Source organism: Canis aureus, chromosome 28 (assembly GCF_053574225.1).
Source record: "Canis aureus isolate CA01 chromosome 28, VMU_Caureus_v.1.0, whole genome shotgun sequence".
NCBI lineage: Eukaryota > Metazoa > Chordata > Mammalia > Carnivora > Canidae > Canis > Canis aureus.
The window spans coordinates 17,245,559-17,268,717 of NC_135638.1; the positions used below are offsets into that span (position 1 = coordinate 17,245,559).

Consider the following 23,159-nt stretch of genomic DNA (forward strand, 5'->3'; position numbering starts at 1 on the left):
ACCCATCAAACAGCAACTCCCCAGTTTCTTCTCCCCACTACCCCGCACCACCCTTTTACTCTATGAGTTTGACTGTTTCGGTGTCCCATGTAAGTGGAATCCTGCGGTATTTGTCCTTCTGTGACTGCTTTCTTTCACTTAGCATCATATATCCTCAAGGTGCATTGGGATACCTTTTTGTGCCTAATAGTATCCCCCTCTTCCTTGGAGGGTCCCAGAGAAGGGGACCAGTTGGAATGTTCCACACGTATAAAAAGTTCATTTACTAAGCGGTTGCAGGAGAGAAAAGAGAAGGATAAGAACAGGAAAACTGATTAATTCCCATAGGAAACAGGTACAAAGAGGTTGATGGCCACCATTCTTGTCATTGTCAACTGTTGCTCACTATGTGCCAGGCATAATGAGGAGGGCTTCATTTACATTGTCATATCCATCTGCTCTGCTTCCAGCTGAGATAACTACTGTTTTTCTCCCCACTTTACAGATGAAGGAAATTGAAGCCCAGAGAGATGAGGTGACTTGCCCAAGTCTACAAAGTAGATCAGCACTAGAGACAGTATCCAGACTTTGCTTTGAGCAACTATGCCACTTAGGTAAGAAATGCTCTTTTCTCTGAATATCAAGGAGTAATATTTGTCTACATCCATGAAGGAGAAACAGCTCTTCATTCTCCTAAGAAAGAAGGAGAAAATACTCTTGGTCAAAGTTGGCTGACTGTCTAGCTACTTTGTTCTGAAGAGCATAGCCCAGGATGTGGATATCAGAATGTTGGATGTGGCAGGTTTAATCTTTGAGGTTCTTTTTTGCTGAGTTGGTATCTAGACCCCCGTCAGTGGCAGTGGCAGTTTGTGAAAGATGCACAAATTTAGTGAAATCCAAGTATTCATAGGAAAGTATCTGTTTCCAAAGACATGTTTCTGTAACATTAATGGGACTCATTTGTGGTGTGCTCCTTTCTGAGAATGTTCTTTAGTTGTGGTTGTTGCATTTACACATCATTGTATGAGATCAAGTATAAACTTGTGGTACTGTGGAAGAGTTTATTATTTTTACTTCCTAGATCAGATTTAGTGTTTAACTTCCTGTACTCTCAATAATGATTGCTTTTATTATTCTTGTTGCGTTCACTTTTATTCAAAAAGATATTCACTAAAAATTGCTTGTTTTATTTACTCATAAAGATTGCAGGTGTTATGAAAATTGGCCATACTCATCTAGCCAAATCCCATCATAGGTTTATATTCTATTGTGGCAATATAAGTATTTTGCTTCAATAAAAAACTATGGAATTTATTCATGTATGGAGAAGGCTTCACAGATAGTAGGGGTTCTTTCTGCGTTAATGGAATAAATGCATATTTGCTTTGATTAAAATCTTATTTAAAGAAGCCATAGGTCTTTGATCCCAACATCAGTCATTCAGATTGAATAAGTTAAAAATTACTTTGTTTTGTTTCCCTAGGGTGCTATGAAGACTAGAATTGGGCCTGTGTAGTTTGCTGGCACCTCTAATGGTGGAAACAGAGAATGTCAGAGAGGAAAACAATTATTATTAAGCAAACAATACAGCAAAGTACATAGAGTGGAAGCATTAGACTCAGTGAAAAAGGAGTTTGAATTCTAGCTCCAGTTGATATGGTGTTATGACCCTAGGCCAGTTATTAACCTTTTCAGAAGTTTTCCTTTTGTATAAGGTGCATATTATAATAATAGAGAAAGACACCTCAAGAGATGGTTTTTAAGTATTCTGTGAAATAACACAAGACCTGGCACTGTGTAAATACTTAGCAACCATTCCTTACCATGATTAATATATAAGATATTTTAATGTCTCTAAGTATATATTGGCTTGCTATTTGAAAAGTTCTGCTTTTGGTATGTTACACTAATGGATGATATTTCAAATCAGTAACTTTTATCTTGAGGATTCTCTCAAGAATCAAAGTACACTCAAATTGGAGAGAAAAATCTTTAAAAACAGAGATGTAATTCAGAATGTTATGATTGTACAAGCTTATTAAGGTCATAAACATTAAACTTTAATAATTTGGTTTTATATGTGGTAGAAATAGTCTATAAACGAAATGTAAAATTAAGTAGAATTTGTGTTTCATAGTTGGCATGGGATTCACAGATTTGAACTGTGCTATGGCTGCCATGGTGAATGAGATACTGTCTCTATATTTAAGAAACCTACAGTCCAATGGGATATTTATTGACCAAAATTATGATGTAAGAGCAGTAGGGGAAATAGTAATTCCATGAAACTAGTTTGAGAGTGCAAAGTCGGGCATTTAATTTATGTTGCGGACTACTGAGAATGCCTTGCTTTTTTCGAACCTTTGAAGGCTCTGCATCTGTCACTATTGTGTGTGTGTGTGTGTGTGTGTGTGTGTGTATACACATGTGTGGGTTCATGAATGAGAAAACAAAACAAAAAAGTCCTCTTTTATTTCAGCTCTCATTGCCTTATTTGTAGGAAGAGAAATAGTGTTTTCTTCTCTCACCCTAAAGTGAAGATACTATTTCCCTGAAGAAACAATTATGTACATGCATAAGCTGACATGGAAGACTTCTATAATATTGTCATAGAAACTGAAATCGTTTATAAATAGCAAAATCTCTTCCAAATAAGAAGTAGTATTTATGATAAATTTTCCACATTTTTTTTCAAGTTTTCTGCATTCTTTCAAAGTCTGCTGGACCGTGCTGTACATAATTTTAGAAAAAGAAAAAAGCAGAAATCTTTCCCTTTAACATTGACAGAAATAACAAACATCCTATCTTTTCCTTGTCCTTTGAATTGGGTGACTTGTGCCCTCGTGTGTGACCACAAGGTTCCCCTTCTGTTGACAGTTACAAGCCAAGTAGAGATGCCTTGCTGGACTGTTTGCACAGTTCAGATCAGCCAGGATGTTTAGGATGATTTGGGCTGCAAAAGTGTATATGAATTGGGCACCATATAGCCAAGTGCTGGACACTTGGATGAAACAAAGAGAGAATGAGCACTTTTCAATTTTCTACCATATCTCATTTGTGAATGAAATGAACCTGATGAAAAATAAATTGAGGCTTCCTGTCTAACTTCACAATATATCATTACTCAGGACTTTCTAACTGCTCAAGACAAAAAGAAAATCTCATACTAGTTTATTATTGTTGAAATTCAACCCAATTTTCATAGTCTATAAGCTGTCTTTAGTAAATTCTCTGAGAACGATTAGGCATCATTTTCTATTCTAATTCGGTATTAATGTTAAAAGCATGACTGACTGCCATCTGTTATCACAGGTGTCTTCTGATGGAAATGTTGGTTCTGGAGCTTCACACCCTCTGAAATTCTGTATGCCAAGGCAAAAGGAAGCAAATAAATCTGTAGTGCTGACATCTTCACACGGAACTGTTGCTCTTTAAATGTAACCTCAGGATAGAATTAAGGTGGGATATTTTCCAAATCTATTGAAAATCACTTGTTCCTAGCCCCAAAGCCCAAGATTAAAGTATGCGCACATGCTAACAACAGAAAGGAAAACAACCAACTGGAAGAAAAAAGAACATGAGCAAAGCTTTGTTAATCTTATTTAGCCTTTTCATTAGCAGATTTACTCAGTCAGTCAAATAATTAACATATCCTGGGTGCCCACGGGGTGCCTGAAACAGAGGCACTGTAGAATTGGGGGTACAGAGCGGGACAAGCCTGCAATTCCTACCTATTAAGTAGAAGTGAGACGAACGTTTAACGCTGGTACAATGCGATGTACCAAGCAAAGTTTCTTAGAAGAGCTAAACTGAATTACAATTTGAAGTGTAGACATTGCATCATAATCATATTTCCATTGTACTGCAGACTTTTTATTAATATTTGTAGTTTATGTGTATTCTATCTTAACCATTCATGCTCTTAAACTTTTAGATTGTTCCTGAACTTTTGCTATTACTGAGAGCATTATTATTTAAACAGTAGAAATTTAAAGATTGCCTCAATGTCCAATAATAAAGAAATGGTGAAATAAATCATGGCATGGATATACAGTAGAGGACTATATAACATTAAAATGATTCCTGCCAACATTTTTGAATGATGTAAATGAAAAGACAAAGCAAAAGCTGTATTATATACACACATTCATATATTAAAAGGTCAACAACGTAAAATTTTGTATATGTGCAAAAAGATCAGGAAAATTTTACCAAAATTTTATCTGTGGTTAATTCTGTATGCGTGGTTATGAATGATTACTAGCTTTTTTTTTTTTTGAATTTTTGTTCTCTGCTTTTTAAAGCTTTAAGAGTGATTGATTGATTAATTTAGAGAGCATTTGTACACTGGGGGAGGGATAGAGGGAGAGGGGAGACAGACTCCTCACTGGGCTGGGGGCTGCCTGGCTTGGGGCTGGGGCTCAGGTTCCATGTCACCACCCTGAGATCATGAAACCAAGAGTCTAAGCAACCCAAGCACCCAAGTTTTTCTCTAACGATCATGTTGTATTTTAGAATCAGTAAACCTATATGCTTACTTTATGTTTCAAGAGATTTGATTTTGAATTAAAAATGAATGTTTTATAGTTTTGAAATCTATTTCTAGTTTTTCCTCTGGATGATTTTTAGCAACTTAAACAGGTACCAAGAATATCAATAACACTAGCATTGAGTCAACATAAGACAAAAAGATACTTATTAAATCATGAACAAAAAATACTCCATTGATATTTTAATTTGCATTTTTTTACTAGAAAATACCATGATTATTTTTCCCTGTTTGTTTTCTAATTTCTAAAAGATATTTCATTTTGCTTGATTTCTACATAACATCCTTTGTCTCTATTTCTCATTTTCTTCCCTTAATAAGAATTCTTTATATAACATTAACATTTGAGGGGCTCCTGGGTGGCTCAGTGGTTGAGCATCTGCCTTTGGGTCAGGTCACGATCCTGAGGTCCTGGGATCGAGTTCCGCATCAGGATCCTCACAGGGAGCCTGCTTATCCCTCTGCCTGTCCCTCTGCCTGTGTCTCTGCCTCTCTCTCTCTGCCTGTGTCTCTCATGAATAAATAAATAAAATCTTAAAAAAATATTAACATTTGATACAAATATTCTCCTTTGGCTCTGTTCTTTTTATTTTATGCTGTTTACTCTTCAGCAGTTTTAATGGCCAAATTTGTTAATATTTTTATTAGTGATTTTATTACAATTTCAAATTTTAAAAGTTTTTAGCTCTCTAGAGTTAAATAAATGCTAACATATTTTTGTTTAGGTTTGCAGTTGTTTGAATAGTGTGCTGAAGTTTCTAATTGAACATTTTAAATTAGAATTTATAGAGTATTGTTTGTTATATTGGCATACATTTTTTTCAAATGCTAATTAATGGCCCCAACACCATTTTTTAAATTTATATGATGTTCCCTTTAATTATATATGTATATTCATAGGCAAATAAACATATATCAATTATAGGTATATAGAATATGTGTATAGCATTATTCTTTTTTTAAAGATTTTTTTTATTCATTCATTTGAGAGCAAGAGAGTGCAGGCACAGGAGGAGGGGGAGGGGCAGAGGGAGAAGGAGAAGCAGACTCCCCGCTGAGCAGGGAGCCCAACAGGAGGCGGGATCTCCATATGGTGCTCTGATCCTGACCTGAGCCCAAGGCATATTTTTAACCCACTGAGCCACCTAGGTACTCCTTTAGTGTTATTTTTGAATTTGTTACTTTATTCTTTTAATTTGCACATCTGTCTAAAAGTTTGTGCATCAGTCTCAAATACACATTGCTTTAATTAGACTTGCTTTAATCTTAATGAATTGTAATAGTTTATATGTTTGTGTATACTTATTACTTCCCTTTTCATATATCTTAAAATATTCCCTTTGTTTTTTCTAAATTAATTTTTGCTACCGATTTCTCTCATACTCCAAGAAAAACTAGGGTTAAGATTAAGAGTTATATTAAATGTACAAATTAATTTAGAAAAATCGAATAACAGATAATATAGATAACTTTATAATTTGTTTGAACACAACTGAATTTTCTTGCTCAGAGCAAGAAAGAGAGCTTATCCCTGCAGAGGCATGGATGGAAGCATAATCTCTCAAACACTATGAGAGAGCCTTTTCTCTCATAAGGCTCTAAGAAGCAAGAACCTTCCACAAACACAGCAAAACTTACCATCTCTGTGTTGCTAATGGTTACACGTAAATGTTATAAAGCATGGGAGTAGTTCCCCCAAACACTAAAATATTTAACCAATTATAGATTACTTAGTTTAACAAACATCTTGAGAAGACATTAAACCTCAAAGTCCCTTTATCTCATGACCAATAATAATTTGTCAGATTTCCTAACACCTGAGATTTCAAAATAAGGGTGTTGATTAGGAAGGAACTGTTAATTCTGGGTCACTGGTCAGATGTGGGGAAAATAGTTCTAATCTGTATCATGTATTTAGAACTTCAAATATTCCAAGAGACTCAGGGTGTCTGTGGAGAGAAGCCTGTGGAAGAGTTGTTAGCAGGCACCCTTTCTCTGTTGCAATGTTGTGTGGGGGCCATATGTTTGCAGGTAGGTGTTTATATTTGAGCCATATTCGTTCATGCCTTGATTCTGCATTTTCTCTTTATCCCAGTTAAGATCTCTTAGACTCTTAGACTCAACCCCCATCTTGAGTTCATCTTGTTTTAGGCATGATTATTGGTAGTTTTCTCCATGTCATTTGTTATACCATACATATACTTTGTGCCAAGCACTGGATTGCACATTTTACATTTATAATTTTATTTATTCCTCAGAACAAGTCTGAAGAGTATATAACATTCTGGAATCCTACCTAATTTTTATTAGTACTCTTATTTCCCATCTCCCTCAGAATTTAGTTTTACTGTCTGTGAACAACTTTCCAACTGATCTCTATAGCTCCATTGAACACCAGTATCTGTATTCCTTCATTAGATTCCACCTGCTAGTATTGCCAATGACTGACTGAGTTTTGGATAAACTGGTGCTCTCTCGATGGTTAGCATTTGAATCTAGGTCAGGTGCATCTTAACCTTCCCAGGTCTGTTCATAGTCTGTTGTCTTACCTTGTCTGTCAATCCATTAGTCTGACTATCTATTTAATATGTCAACAAGGAAAAATAAAAAGAATTCTAATTCTGACGCTGTCAAAGACCCATAAGGAGACAGTTCTTAGATTCAATGTTGATATTGACATTGAAAAAATGTTACCCCTTTCTAGTGTTCATAGCTGGAAATTCTTGTCCAAAAAGATCACTAGTCAGGTGCATGCCTATTGTTCCTATATACCTATGAATTTAGCCTCATATAGTTTCAGTACATTACAATGTACTATAGGTTCTCAGTAAATGATCATTGATGGATGTTACCAATGGAAATACATTTAGGAGGGAGTAGGAGAAAACTAAACCACAGGAAATAGAATGCTAGACTTTGAGTAGGATAGTATGATTAAATTTTTGGCTATACTCTATATTAGCCAAATGTCTGGGAAAGTTCGAACCTTTTGAGTTTTTGTTTCTTTATGCATAAAATATGGGTTATATGATTAATTTATTCATAAGATCCACAAATATATAGAAAAGACTGATTTCAGGCACACACTAGGAGATTAGATCTATCAGGAAATAGATGACACATCCAATAGAACAATTCATGAAATGTACTGAAGAACTCATTTACAAAATACAGGCAGGTTTAAGAGATACCTCCAAGAAGGGAGTGGTTACTTAGGTCAGAAAGAGGAAGTGGAGTCAGGAGTTACTAGAACATGGAAAGAGTTCTACCTACAGGAGAGGGTTACCCTATAAGATACCTGGTTCAGGTAGAGTAAGCAGCAACTACAGGCTTTTACTTCATGCCAGTACCATTACATAAATCCAATCGTAAGTCTGACAGATTGGAGCTCAAATGATTCAGATCATAAAGACTAGCCTTCTGGGGCAACAAGAGAGTAGACAAGGATAGATATTGGATCTGAAGGGGCAAAAAGACTATCTAACAGAATGGTCAAGAAATTTTTGTTGAATCAACAAATGGTTGAATCTGAATCTCTATTATAATTTCAAAGACAAAACAGAATGCCATAGACTGAAAATCTGGTTTAAAATGGAAAAATATAGATGGTAGAAGATTAGGGAAAGACACTAATTTGTTAAGGGTTGAAAACAACGGATAATTGAAAATCAATGAGAAAGAATTCAAAAAGAAAAAAAGGCCAAAAAAAAAAGACTTTGAGTAAAAGCAAATGTATTTTAATAACAACAATAAAAAATTAAGTATGGACTTAAAATGAATATATCATTACTCTACTATACTAATAAACTTGTTATTGAGATTAGTAAGACATGATTTAACTTTGAAACTTGAAGTAACTCAAAGTAGAATGTTGTTTACTGTGTTGTTAGCTAGAAAGCATAGTCCACATTCTATATTTATGTAGTCTTCAAAATTAAAGCAAAATTTTGAGTTAGAATTTGGGACCTAAATCAGTTCTGCATTTGGTGTAAATATACTTGTTGCAGCACTCAAATGAGATAGGAGTCCACATTGTTGTAGAATGTAAGTTGAGGTAGTTCAGTTTACTAGGATGCTTGCAAAGAGTGCTTTACATGTCATTAATTTAATTATTACTCAATTTTATATACAAATGAATCATTGACTACACAAGATCTCATGGATACCAAATTTGCATTTAAAAGCATATTTCCCAAACAGCAAACATATTATAGGTAGATGGTACAGCTTTTATTTTAATTACCATGGAATTTTATTTTATTCCATGTTTATGTGCTTCAATGGTGATTTTTTAAAGTTACTCATTTAATTTTCTTCCTCTTGTGGTAAGCTTATTTTTCCTAGTATTATCAAAATTAAAACTACCAGAACTTAGCATATTAGGCAAAGAAAATTTAAATTCCAGAAAGATAATATTTTGTAACTTAAATTCCGTTTTGCTTGGTTTTGGCATGGTAGGTGCCTATGTTATTGCAAAATATAAGCTCAGCTTTCTAAATAAAGCTTCTAAATTAAAGCTTTCTAATAAAGCTCAGCTGGATTCAAAATGAAGCCAGCTCATATTTCACAAGAATTTATAAGAACTTACAGAACTAACTGCTTAAGACATCAAGACATTTTTTTGAACACTCTTATTAAACAACAAAAGAGAAATTATCAAAATGCTGATAATTTTTAGAGAAACTTATCTGGACAAAAAACAAAGAAATTAACTTATAAAGGAGTGCTGCATTTCTTTACTTTGACAGACAGGTTATTTGCAATTGACTAGGCTGAAAAAAAATTCTCTCCAATAGCCAAAATTCCTATTTCCTATTTCATTATTTTATAATTCACTATGTATAGTTACATATCAGTATTTATCAAGCATGGAAAAATTTTCATAGTGTCTTCATGGCAGATGTGACTTTTTTTTTTAAGATTTTATTTATTTATTCATGAGAGACACAGAGGAGAGAGAGAGGCAGAGACATAGGCTGAGGGAGAAGCAGGCTCCATGCAGGGAGCCTGATGTGGGACTCGATCCCGGGACTCCAGGATCACGGCCTGGGCCAAAGGCAGGCGCTAAACCACTGAGCCACCCAGGGATTCCAGATGTGACCTTTTTTTTTTTTAAAAAAAAAAGAAAAACAAGTTAACAACATTTTCAATAGATAGGAATAATTGGCTTCATACTTATAATAAAATTGGTTAAATTAAGTGGTCCATGAATACAGTTGAATTACCTTTTAGTATGAAGATTAAACAAAAGTGTGTGAATCATAAAATAATCCATCATGCAATTTCTGATTATATTCTGGCAAAAGGGATAGTGTTTACAAAACTATGAATTTTCATGAATCAATGCATCATAAAAAAAACTAAAGGACTGTGCTTTCCCAATTTTAGGGACCACATATAACTAAGTTTAACAAAAGCACAATTCCTCAGCATTAATAATGTCATTCAAAAGGAAGTGTGGGGTAAGCTCTATTTATAGTTATAGGTCATTTGCTTTATTTATTTATTTTGGTATTTATTTATTTACACCTTTAACAAACGTAGCTTTTTTGATGCAAACTAACTCCAGCATCAAATTTAGATATCAGCTGAATAAATATCTCCAGAGAGGCATTAGGGAAAATGATTAGCAGGAAGTACAGCTACCAGAAGAAAATTCAGGAGTAGGTGGTAAGAGAGCAGAAAGATACTTTGAACCAACAAAAGGACTTGACAGATGTTTTCTATTCCTCTGATTAACCAAAGGTAACCTGCAAAATTTTCACTAAGAGACAATTGTTGATGGAATTTTTAGTTAAAGGGAAAATTGTGGTGCATTTTGACTTCTACTTAATATTCTCACTAAAGTCGTATACTTCCTGACAGAGGAGATCTCTGATCTAGAGAACCCATGTGGGTGTGTTATGAATTGCATAAAATCCTATGCAGATTTTGAGATGCTTTTATATAAACACAAAAAGAAATAAAAATGTATAATCTGATGACATGACTCCTATAATCATCTTTGAACACTTGCCTCTACCTAGGAGCAAATAAAATCATACTAGAGAGATTTTACTGATTGTTTTAACCCAGAGGATCTGATCGATATCAGAAGTGAGCCCTATTTTCCTTGCCTCACGGACTTTTTCCCATTTCCCTCATATAAATTAATCTCAGTGTTGTGGTGGGGGTGGGTGGGTGGAGTGGAGATGTTTTATTTTTCGTGGGAAACAAAATATGTGGTTGCTGACTCTGTTTGACAGCATCTCTGTATGGATGGCAGGGTTAATTATCTGATGTATGGACTTCAGCAAGTGTTTCCTTAATTGTCCACCCAGCTGGTACTCTCAGAATTTTCCCAGCTTTTGTGTTTTTGATCACATAAACAATGAAAAATGAAAATACCATGGGAGAGGAAATGCAAAGCAGTCAGTTGCTAAAATCTTGGTTCTACAGTTTCAGTAGATATCAATCAATACTTAGAAAGAAGGTGAATAGAACAACTGAGAAAATTTCTATGAGCTAATAAAAGTAACAAGAACTGGGTCTTGGACAAGGACCTGAGTGGGTAGTAGAACTTCAGTGAGGAAAGCACCACAAACCAAAACAGAGCAAATGCAATGAAACGAAGAGAAAGAAAACAAGAAACAAGCAAAAAAGTATCTCTGTATATTAACCTTAAAGGTGGTGGTGAAAATGTATATAGTTTCTAAATATAGTTTAAATATAGAATCAACATTTGAAAGCTTTTTTTTGGATTGAAAAATTTAAAATTAATTTCTGCTGTTTATGTGTTTGTTAGAACAAGACAATATTTACATTCCACTTACAAAATAAACCAAAGACAGATATTGTTTGGTCTTATGCTCTTTTGACTCTATTCACAGCAACAAAACGATACCATCATTTTTATGTGACTCATATGCAAAACAAAATTCATTCATCTGTGTGGTCTACTGATTGGAAACAAAATCAGATACTTCACTTCTAACTTCATCAAGCAAAAGAAAAATCAGTTGTGATTCCAAGAAGAGATGAACTCAATTGGTAAGAAAATATTTGTTTTACAATTTTTAGAGAGAATTATCAGTAGCATCTGCAAAAAAAAAATGTCAAATGCCAGAGCATATTTTTTAATTTTTTAATTATATTAATATTTTAATAAAATCATAACTGGCGCATGAAGGAACACATTCCAGTTTTGGAAAAGTGCAGTTTAATGAGTATTGAAATTTCCTTCTGTATACATAAAAAATAAAGTTCAGCTGTCACTGAAAAACATCTTATTTTGGGCTCTACATTAGTAAGCTGTCAACTTCTTGAACACCGAAAAGATACTTTGTTTTATGCTTTCACAAACTTACTTGATCATATTGGCTTTATTTTTGTACATAGGTACAGCTTTACTTCACTTGTTCTGTTTTCATTTCTAACCTTAAATTCTGTAATCTAAAATATATGCCAACTTGCAAAGTTTTTTTTTTTCTATTTTGTTTTATTTCTGTTCTCAGATTTGTTTTCCTGGTACTATAACATTTTGTGATGTAGTGGCATTGAATGTACCTAAGTTTAATTACCATAATTGCCTGATCAAATTTTCTATTTGGGGATTGGTCAGTGGGATTGGGGAGTTAGCCACAAGAATTTTACATTAAAACTAATTTAGGAGAAAGGTGCTGTTCCATTTACTTCGCTGGTCAATGATATAGGGTGAAATCTAAAATTTTTCATACACTGGGATGCACGATGAAACTGTCAATGCTACCCTCAGATGTTTCCTAATGGTTGCATATTAGACTTTGTAGATAAAGCTTCTCTAAATGTCTCATAAAAAAATTTACCTTAGATGGCAAGTCTAAAATCTCAGCAATACAAAGTATCGGTATAAAACACATTCACTTAGTCCTATTTAGAATTTCTGCATTTAATGTTTTGGGATAGGCAATTGAAATCATTAATAGCGAAGTTTTTTACATTTACTTTGGGCACAAAGGTTTTTGTAGACTGGTTTGCAAGAAAGAAGGTAGACCTAAAAAAAGAGAACTAGTATATATTGTTTAGTATGCATGTTTGACACTCAGGTTTATTGATATGTTCTGCCTTTTATAAGATGAATACTATGACAAATGATAGAGAAGAGATCGCACGTCACTATCTCTGTTCTATCTATGTACTGCCAGTGGGCAAAGATTTCTCATTTCATACATCATTTACAACTTCCTTCAGTAATTTTACACAGTTCATATCCTTGGTACAAGGCATAGCAATTATCTATACACATATATGCATGCAGGCATACTGAATATGAAAACCATGTGGTTCTAAAGAGTTGCAAAGTTCATACACTCCAGTCAATAGAAGTTGCTAAAAGCTTTCTTATTTTAACTGATGCCCCAGTGTTACCTCTGAAATTGGTTATTCAGGTCTTTTAGGGTACTGTTGGCAAAATATTATTTTCCATTTTTCTGATTGCTTTTGTATCCCAAAAGTTATCTTTAAAAAACTTATGTTCCCAGGCCCCTGGTTGGCTCAGTGGCTTAAGCATTTGACTATTGACTTGGGCTCAGGTCGTAATCTCTGGTTTGTGAGATTGCCCCCTCCCCCCACACCACCCAATTACCCACGTCCCTGCCTTGGGGCTCTGCACTAGGTGTGGAGTGTGCTTAAGGAGGGAGCTCGCCCTCTCCTTCGGCCCTTCCACTCCCTGGTACCTATCTCTGACAAAGATGAAAAAAACATGTTCCATTTTCTATACACTCTAACTCTTCTGCCTAAATTAGAATAAGAAAAATTCAATATTGCATTCTGGAATGGGAAAAAAGCAAGTCTAAAATGTAGATTTTCAGTTTTAAATGTGAATAATTAGAGTAAGACAGCATTTGGTTCTGTTGGGCTTTCTAAAATTATTTTAAGTTCTTATAGTTCTACTTTTTCATCTAATATAGTACACATAACATCTAGAGAGGTTATAAATTGCTAAATTGATACATAATTTATGATCTCCAGAAATAAATTCTTCACTGTTTCATGTGTTAATAATCTATAATAATTTTAAAATTTTGAATTTCTACATTTTTTTCTCCAAATATTATTATTTTTAATATTCTGGCTTTCATTATGTGTGGTTAGAATGATGAATGGTGACTATGTAGTTTCAAGAGTACCGAAAGTAAGGATTCAGATTCAATAAACACAATGAATCCTACTAGCTATTATTAATAAATTAGTTTTCAAAAATTATTTTATATGTTGACATGCTGTATACCTGCACCTCTGCAACCGTGATTTCTTGAGATTTGTCCCTTTCTTTTGGAAAATGACTGCTTCCAATTTCCTTTTATTAGCCTTTCCTTGTTGGTATCCCTGGTGCATCAGGCTGCATAAATCTATATATGGAAAATAAGACTTCTCATATTTAGGTCCTTGTATTTTAAGATAAGATAGGAACATATAAATGGCATGTTCTACTTTGTGACTGTTTCCATTACTAACGTTTGATAAATGCCCAAGAAATTAGAGGTCTTGGTTTATTAGTAAAATTCAGGAAAATAGATTGCCAGTGCTATTCTGTTCCTGACCATTTTCTTGTCCTTGAATTGGTCCCTTTCTGCACATAAATATTTCATCTGAAAAATGAAGGAAACAGGATAATTAAAAAAAAATTTTAATATAGGTAAGATCTTTTTCATTAGCCATGATGCCAGCCAGAAATGTTATATGCCTGGAAACCAAACAGTTTTGCAAATTCCTTTTAAGGATACAAAATGAAGACCCTATGTTTTAAATTTAAAATGGTTTTAATGGCTACTGTAATTTAAACTTAACTTCATTTGCCTATGATCCTAGTAATGTTATAGTCAATGACAAATGAAAACTATAGAAATAGCTCCAGTGTATCTTAATTTTATGGATAGTCACATTAAAAATAAACAGGCTAGCATTTTCATTGAACACTCAAATTAAGATATCATATTCTGTTGATTAAGAGTAAGTCACAGATCTCATCCACACTTAGGGAAAAGAGATCACATAAGGTCATGGACACTAGGAAGCAGGGATGAAAAGCTGCTCTTAAAGCAGCCTTTAAGAGCCAGTCTGCCATATTTTGTAAATCAATAGTTTAGGTATAATTCATTTTCAAATAAATGCATAAACAAAAATAGAAAAGTTAAGATGTAATTCAATCATTTTTACTTGGAAACTAGGAAATTTGGCTTTGCTGTTAGCAAGTTGCATGGTACTCAGTGACCTGAGTTACCACATCTCTGGTCGCAGAAGGGATTGTATCGAACTCTGAAAATGGAAGGGGTTGGACTGGAATGATTACTAAAATCCTTTCTCGGCTCTAGACTTCTATAAGTCCTAGAATATTTGGAATACATAGAGTCATTCAGTGAACTAAACAAAGGTTTTACTTTATACTCTTGACATTTATCCAGAAGTTTGTCTTCTTTATGGCTTATATCAGGAAGGCTAAATCTATCAGGATTTCAACTTAAATGTATTTCTTAATTTCCTCTCTAAACAAGCTATAGAAAATAGTGGAGTTAACGGTTAAGAAGGTGGGTTCTGGAGTCAGGTATTTGAGTTCAAATCCCAGCTGTTCCTCTCATTAACAGTATCATTGGGCCAAATATTTTAAACTCTCTTCATTGGTAACACGACATGATAATAGCACCTATTTTAGAAGATCGTCACCTCACAAATACTAATTATTTCATAAATATTAGATTTTGTCATCATTACAATGTAATTCCATTAGGTTAGGCAAGGAAAATACATACAAGATGAATAATAAACTTTCTTTGCCTTCAAGGAACTGCCAGAAATGGTGCTTTATTGAAATATTTCCTCTTCTAGGTAGAATATGTCATTATAAAAAATGTCTTATTCCCCTTGAGATTTATCAGTAACCAGGATATAGTTGGAATTCTTGTTTAATTTGATAAATATGGTTATATTAATAATTGAATAATTTCTGTTGGATTTTATCCAACATTCTCAGAATTAACTAGGACAAGTTTTCTTTTTAATATAAAGATAATATCTACCTTATGAAATGTTCATTTTAATTCTGTATATCCTGTTCTTTTGTGAGCAGATTTCCAGGTACAACACTTCATGGTTATTAATAAATGGGCCATACATAAATTATGCATTAAGAAAAAATGAAAGACAAAAGCACTGAGCATCTCTTTTGCTAGTTAAAGGAAGCAGTTTTACTGTCTGACATTGAAGACAAGACAGTCAGTATAATTTCATAGAATTACAAGCAGCCAGATTCACACCCCACCTCATCTTTCAAACTCTCTTTTGTTCTCTATACAGAAAAATCTCGTGGAATGAGAAATAATCATGGAGGGACAACCATTTTACTTTAAAAGAGAATCTTTACCCATACACCTTTCTGAAATTATTTTTAGCACATGGTCTTAGGTTTTCAGTCTTTGAACTTCTTCTATGACACAAGGGGACAAACTCAAAAATCCAAGAACTGCAGGAGTCAGATACTGGAAAACTCTAATAAAAGTGGACATCTTTGACAGCTGACAAACATAATATGAGTGTGATGAAGCATGTCAAATATTGATGTGTTTCATGAATATGTGTGTTTTTTGAAAGAATTGGCCAATAAGATGGATGAAAGGCAGATCACTAATAAATCTCCCTTATTCTTAGCTTCGAAAAGAGGAAAGAAATATCAAGAGTTGAGAAGAGAAATACTCTCAAATAGGTGCAATCTTAATTGGTAAAAGTTACATCAAATACTTTTGAGTGTGCACCCAATCTGAAGTTATCTTTTTGCTTTACTTATTTCCTTCTTTGTTTTATCACTTTATTTGGAATGTCTAATCCAAGATGGCAAAGATCTTATATGTTTTGTTCATCACTTTAACTCTTTTCTTAATGGCTATTGTTGGTGCTCAATAAAATATTCAATGAATGAGGAGTCAAGAGATTTTGATTCTTATTTTGCTTGCAACTAAGTAGCTAGAAGACCTTAGGATAATCACCTGTTGGAGGCTCATTTTTTTCACTTTTAATATTGTGCCATAGCCATAATGTGCCTGGCTGGGTCAGTGGGTAAAGCATGTTACTCTTGATCTTGGGATCATGAGTTTGAGCCCTAAGTTGGGCTTTGAGCCTACTTAAGTAGAAAACAAATAATGGTATAGACTAAATGGCTAATGTTTTTTGCAGAACTAACATTCATTGATGGCATGCGAGATTCAAAGGTCCACATGATAACCAACTCATGCTTTTACAGGAAACTTCAATTATGTAATGGATTTCATTTGACCAACATTTATTTTTGTTTATGGAACATTTATCCAAGATGAAATTATTTATGTTATTAATTATCAATACTCTTTTTAATGTCTGCTTGTTGCTCCTGATTAAACCATGTTTTTGGTCTGATGAATCCAGTGTTGGTTATTTAGATGCCTAAGTAAGGTAAAAATGAAAGATTCTCTTAAGTTCACACTGAGGTTTCTTTAAAAAAAAAATTTAAGTAAATGTTTTAAATGATGAATTTCTACAAAATTCTAAATTTAGGCAAATCTATTAGAGAGAGAAAAGAGAACATTGAGAGATACCTAGTTGTTACCAAATTTAGTGGTACTTTGAACATCTTGGATGAGTTCACATTAGAGGAATCTTCTTTTATCTCTTTTTGTATTCTGTGTGATGAATGTAAATTCAATATTATACTAAATGCTTTTGAATGATCATAACTAATCATAATAAGTTAACTGATCATAACTTCACTGAATGGTCAGGTGATTGAATTTATAATTGTGGAAAGATATTACTGAAAGTGGTGAAAAAGAGTTAGGTTCCTTTTGCCCCTATGATGATGTTTTAATTTTTAATTGTCCATATATTTCTTTTGCAAGAGCATCTAAGTACTGTAAACAATATTTTAATAGACCAATATATAAGATTCCAAATATATTTCGTTTCAAACATAAACACTAGGTTGATATAAAGGTAAAATAAATTTTAATATTTATTGAAAATGTTTGTAAACTCTTTGATTTTCCTACTGTAATTGCAAAGAGGAATGTGAAAAATGACTAAGCACTAGGGGAAACAAGTGCTATATATTCTCATTTAAAGAACACTATGATGTTCATATTAAAAACTATGTTCTTCAGTTAGTGGAATTTACTTGCTAATTGAGTCTCAAATGCTAGTAAGCATTGTTTGCAGATTTCTAACTTTTGGGCAAATGTACAAAAATGTGGGCTTCTGAAACTTGGAAAACCATCTATGTTAATCATTTTTATCAAATTGTCTTCCCTTTAGACCATTAGAAAATAAAAGTAGTCAAAACTAAACTTCCAAAGAGGAAAAATGAAACTAGTGAACTCTACTGATGTTTAACTTCCTAAGAATGTCAGCATACAATTTGCCCATACAGGTTCCATTAAAGTTAATGGGAGTCGTGTGACTAATTCTCTCTGTAGGGTACTAAAAATGTACCCTGCAGTATTAAAAAGTCTGAACCTAATTTTTACTTTCTCTTAACCTTGATTATGTTCTATTAAAGATGGATACTTTCATTATCATACCCATATATAGTAAAGTTTATATAAAGATTTGAAAATAATCTATTTGAAGGAGAGGCTGAATTTATAGGGGTCAGAGCAGAATTTTAATTAGTGTTGCAAATATGAGTAATGCTTTCATTATAATGATAAAACAAGCATGAGTATCTGTAATTTACCCTCTAGCTATACAAATGGGAACTTAAACCTCAATGAATTCAATAAATGAAACATTTTCAGAACACTTACTTAAAATCAGGTCTACTTTTTAATCAGTCATGTTTTAAGTGAATGCTTATTAATAGATCATTAATAAAACATGCTTACAGAATGAGATTCCAAGAAAGAGGTAAGATGGCTAAAAGACAAAGAAAGTAAAAATATCTAATGGATAATTTTTAATATTGTTTTAAGCAATTTAGTTTTAGTAAGTTACATATTTATTTCAAATTAAAACTGAATTCTAAATTATTTTTTCAGTTATGTTTATGAAGATAAAACACTACAGATAATCTTGCCTGTGAATTCATGACCCTTTTATACTGCCTAGGTTCCCTCTGTTTTTGCCATTCAAACTGAAATATTAATCTCATTTCTTTTCCTTTAAATAATTTCTGCCTGACTTCTATCACTACCTGGGGGAATGAAGTTATAAGGTTTTTATTGTTAAAGAATGCAAAATGAAAAGAAAAATATATACATGAATAAATACCCCACCATCCATTTTTCACCGAAATCAGCAGCTGTGCTGCAAAAAAGGGACATGCACAAAATATTTCCTAAGTACAAAAAACACTGGAAAAAGGCAGGCAATATTGCAGAACAATAAATAAAGCAAAACATTCTCCAAGGGTCCAGAATTTGGTTTGGATAACCATCCAGAAGGCAAAATTCTTCCCCGACACCAACATAAACTGCTGATCTTTTTATGTTACACATTTATCTTTTCTGGGATTTTATCACATGATTCTCTGTGTCTAAATTAACAAGAGAATCCCAGGAGTTTGGGTTGGGCTGGGGAGGAGAATAGTTACTATTGTAAGTAAGTTCACAGTTTCCAATTTATTGAAATTGATGTCAGATACTTAGCTATTGAACTTCATCGGATTTCTAGAGTTTTCAGTTCAAGATCTCATTTCTTAGAATTCACTTTGAAGCTTGCAACCTTTTCGATTTTGCGTTGCAACTTGCTTTTGTGATCTGTAGGCTTTCAGCTGAAAGCCATAAGCATCCAAACTATGAGGGGCTCTTTGGACCCTTTGGATTTTGGCTTTCCAGGCTGATTTGTGGCATTGACCTTAAAGCAACAGAGACAGAAGACTTTTCTTTAGCCCTTACTATTTATAAGTTACTCTTGAATGAGAATGAAAACTGAAATGTATTTCTTGGAGATATGTCTGGCAATCTGGGCTATACCAATAGCTACACACCTGTCACAGGTTTCGCACAATTTTGATCTGAATTGTTCTGATTCTTGAGGTAACTTTAGAAGGCACCACTTTTTGTCCATTTTTAAAGACATAATAAGGTGTATCTTGAATTAAAAATAATTCTCCCATACACATATATTTTTTTTTAATTTTGAAGAGTGAAAATTAGATTTTGCAATGCCCTTTGAAATAACTAGAAATACCCTTGGATGCTTGGATTGTTTGTTGCCACTTTTAAAGAATGTGTTATTGGTATACTTTGTGATTTTGAAAGAAGAACAGCTGGATGAGTTGAGAAGATGACTCTCAGACTCTGAATTAAGTATAATGTGCCAAGAAAGTGTAGTGACCCGAAATATTACTTCTGTACAATGCGTGTTGGTGTTTCCAGCAGAAGAACTAATCCTTTCTCATTAGGACAGTGCCTCTTCTGTGGGCCTTGGGTCTGAGCTCTTCTTTTTAATCTCTCAAATTCTGTGACTCTACTTCTCTTTCTGATGCACATCCATAGGAGCCTGCTTTGGTTCCTGATTATTTGGTTCTTCTTTTGTATCAGGCTAGAAAAGGGCTATTCTCTTTCTACCATAGCATCCAAATTATACTGAAATTAGTTCTTTAGGAGACTGTCTTCTTCCTTAAAATGTAAGTACCCTAAGGGTAGGGACCATGTTTCACCAACATTTACAGCCTGTCTTACAACTGTGCTTAAACTTCATTGAGTGTAATAGCATGGGATACATGCTTCCAGAAAGTTCTCAGCCTTTTAATCTATAATTGCTGCACATTGAATTTTTTAAATAGGCCTAATTTGCATGACAAAGCTTCTGTCAAGGATATTTCTTTCATTTTAGTTATTTTTGCCCAAATTTGCTCTTCCATAGTTCTGTACTATGCTTAAAGGTGAGCTTCTCTGTATGCCCCCATTACATGTGCTCCACAAAAGCCTTCTACGAAACACGTCCTACAGGATGCTGCTCCTGGGGACCATCTCTGAATTCCCTATACCCTTCAAGCATGCTCCAAATATGCTATGGAAGTGGAAGCCAGAGGTCCTGGCACAAAGAATTGCCTTTACAGCCTTCCCTGTGGCTGGGACTGCGAGGTCTACATTACCATGTGTTATGTGATGATTCAGTTCACCCCGATTTGCCCTTTGGGAACTGCTGTGAAAACTTCTTTTGTACAGTAAATCATGACAGCATTTGGCCTTCATTTGGAGGGTGAATGCATGGTTTATATATTAAAGCCATTTTTCCCCCTTTGGAAATACCATGTGGCATCAATTTGTTTGTAAGCACAAATCAAATGGCAGTTTGGGATTCTCCAGATGATCCAGAATATGCTGTAGAAAGTTTCTAAAGGTTATCAGAGCAGTGAAAACCTAACATTGGAAAAAATTAAGAGACTACTTGAATCCCCAAGAATATGTCTATATACCACAGAGGTCCTTGGACACTTGGAGAAAATCTCATCTGAAACTTTAAAAAATGCCAGGCTGTTAAAATATATTTGACCTATAATAATAGGTCACAAATGAGTATCCTATTTAGAAATAGACACATTTTCCGTTTGCTGTGTGTGTATTTGCAGAGCTGAAATCTATTTGTTCCACCCAGCCAGCCAAATTTTACAGTATTAGTTTTCAACCACAGGTGAAATTAGGATATAGAACAAGAAGCAGTGTCAACTTAATAGCTTCCACTTTTCAAATACGTCGTATATGAACAAATATGGTAATTCCCTGAATAACTGCTCACTGGTCTGCCCCCCACCCCCTCCAAGGAATATCCCAGGCTCTGCACTATGGGTTTCCAAATTTATCCACCCAGCCATACTTGTGGCTCTTGTGGTTGGTCTGTGGCCTGAAACTTAACTTGCCCAGCAGTTCTGTTTCCCAAAATAGGCTCAGGAAGTTTGTGACCATGTTTGGTTTGTTCCAAGGGAGCTGCATTTATTTAATGAGGTTGTGAACATATACTAAGATTTGTATATGGCTCATCAAATAAAATACATCTTCAACTCTCTTTTCACTTCAGTACGTGGTTTGGACTGGGCTGTTTTACAAGCACATGTGTTTATCATATGACTTTATTTGGGGACAAACATGATTTCCTACATTTAGGATACAGTTTCTGAGTAGCTGAACACTTTACTTCATTCCTCCCTATTCACGAAAAAACATACTAATCTTGGTAGTCCTTTCCCATTATTCCTGGGAGGTTTCTGTGGATACTAAGGTATTCTATTTAATTCAAATGTGCCCATCTACCAAAGTAGGGAGATAGAAAAAAACAAAACAAAACAAAACAAAAAACAAAGCTTTACATCCCTTTTCACTAAAAAAGACATATAAATAATGTCTTCCTGTGTGCCAAGGGGATTAGGAACCCTGTTATCAATTATATGCATTTATGGAAGTGATGTGTTCCACTGGTTTGATCTACCTCTGTTGCTCAGCTTCTCTGACATTAGGCAAATCATTTACCTCATAGGTCACTGGCTTCTTTGATTTTTATACAAAATATCTTCCTTAGCACAACAAAAGAAGGCATTGTGACTAATATTGATAATAGCTAGAAAATACATTTTCTTCTCTCAGCCTCTATCATAACATATAGAGCACCAGAGGTGGTCTTTTACTAAATGAGCCTTGGTGAGTAGTTAAATGACTCACCCAATATCTTCCAGTTTACTATATAATGTAATAAAGGACATTCTATGAATAAGCCAAATGGATAAAATGTCTTTCATTTGATGATTCAGATCCAATCCAATCAAGAATAATATTCCATAGAGTTTATTTCCTGTAATTGCAGAGATAAAATTGATTTTTCTCATATTTTTCTCATGTTATTGTTTTTTTTTTCTTCCAGTGTTTGCTACAGTTACTGATTGTGAAAGAAGACCAGAAATAGAATTTGTCATTTAAAACTTCACAAACTTCATGGTGCTTCTTTTGAAAAAAAAAAAAAAAATCTAGAGCTGGTAATCTGGATGAAATTCTGGTGAGGATTCTTTCTTAGAACTTTACAGGAAAAGAAAGGATGGGTGAAATGGGGGTTGCACAATCTTGTCTTGGAGCAAAAGATTCATTTGGCAACTTCTGGCATTCCTTAATAAAATTCAAATGATGAAAAAAGTTAATCTGGTCCTTTTCGCTTCCCTCGGTCTGGGTCAAGGATTTGGCCAGTGCAGTTACTACATTCAGGGGACGGGGCCAAGGATTTGATGGCACTATGGGTGCTTTGGGTGTGTAATATGTGAGCAAGTAAGTACACTGACACCGATGGTAATACGAACAGGCATGCTTACTGCAACTTTTCTCAAGTTTTACAGTACCTCAAAATAAAAATTAGAATTTAAAAAATTTTAAAAGTTAAGGTGGCTAAAAAATAATTTTACCAGAATATCTTATTATACATTTATCTCCTGTAGAACCTTACAAATACATATACATACACACATATACATGGTATATATATTATCTTTATGTCTTTTAGGTGTTATATATGCATATTCATGTATATATTATCTTTGTGTATTTACATTTATAGGTATATTCTTATTGTTCTAATTTCTCATGATTCTGATACATTTAAGAGCAAAAGAAAAAAATCTTGCAAAGCAGTTCAGTAAGACAATAAAGAGGAAGACTTTTGAGTGTGT

General features: G+C 33.9%; 1 protein-coding gene across 6 annotated transcripts in view; it reads left to right on the forward strand.

The window, feature by feature from the left end:
• The window catches only part of LOC144300474 (uncharacterized), a 76,195-nt gene extending 53,575 nt beyond the window's left edge, over positions 1–22,620 (forward strand). For 5 of the 6 annotated variants that reach the window (XM_077876505.1, XM_077876504.1, XM_077876502.1 and 2 more), the window contains 4 exons: positions 485–593; positions 3,292–3,438; positions 11,398–11,557; positions 22,367–22,620. In XM_077876505.1, the coding sequence (XP_077732631.1) occupies positions 485–498 (14 nt within the window). In that variant the 3' untranslated portion in view covers positions 499–593; positions 3,292–3,438; positions 11,398–11,557; positions 22,367–22,620. The remainder of the gene's footprint in view (positions 1–484; positions 594–3,291; positions 3,439–11,397; positions 11,558–22,366) is intronic. The other variant, XM_077876503.1, reaches the window with a different exon arrangement.
• Positions 22,621–23,159: the final 539 nt, after the last annotated feature.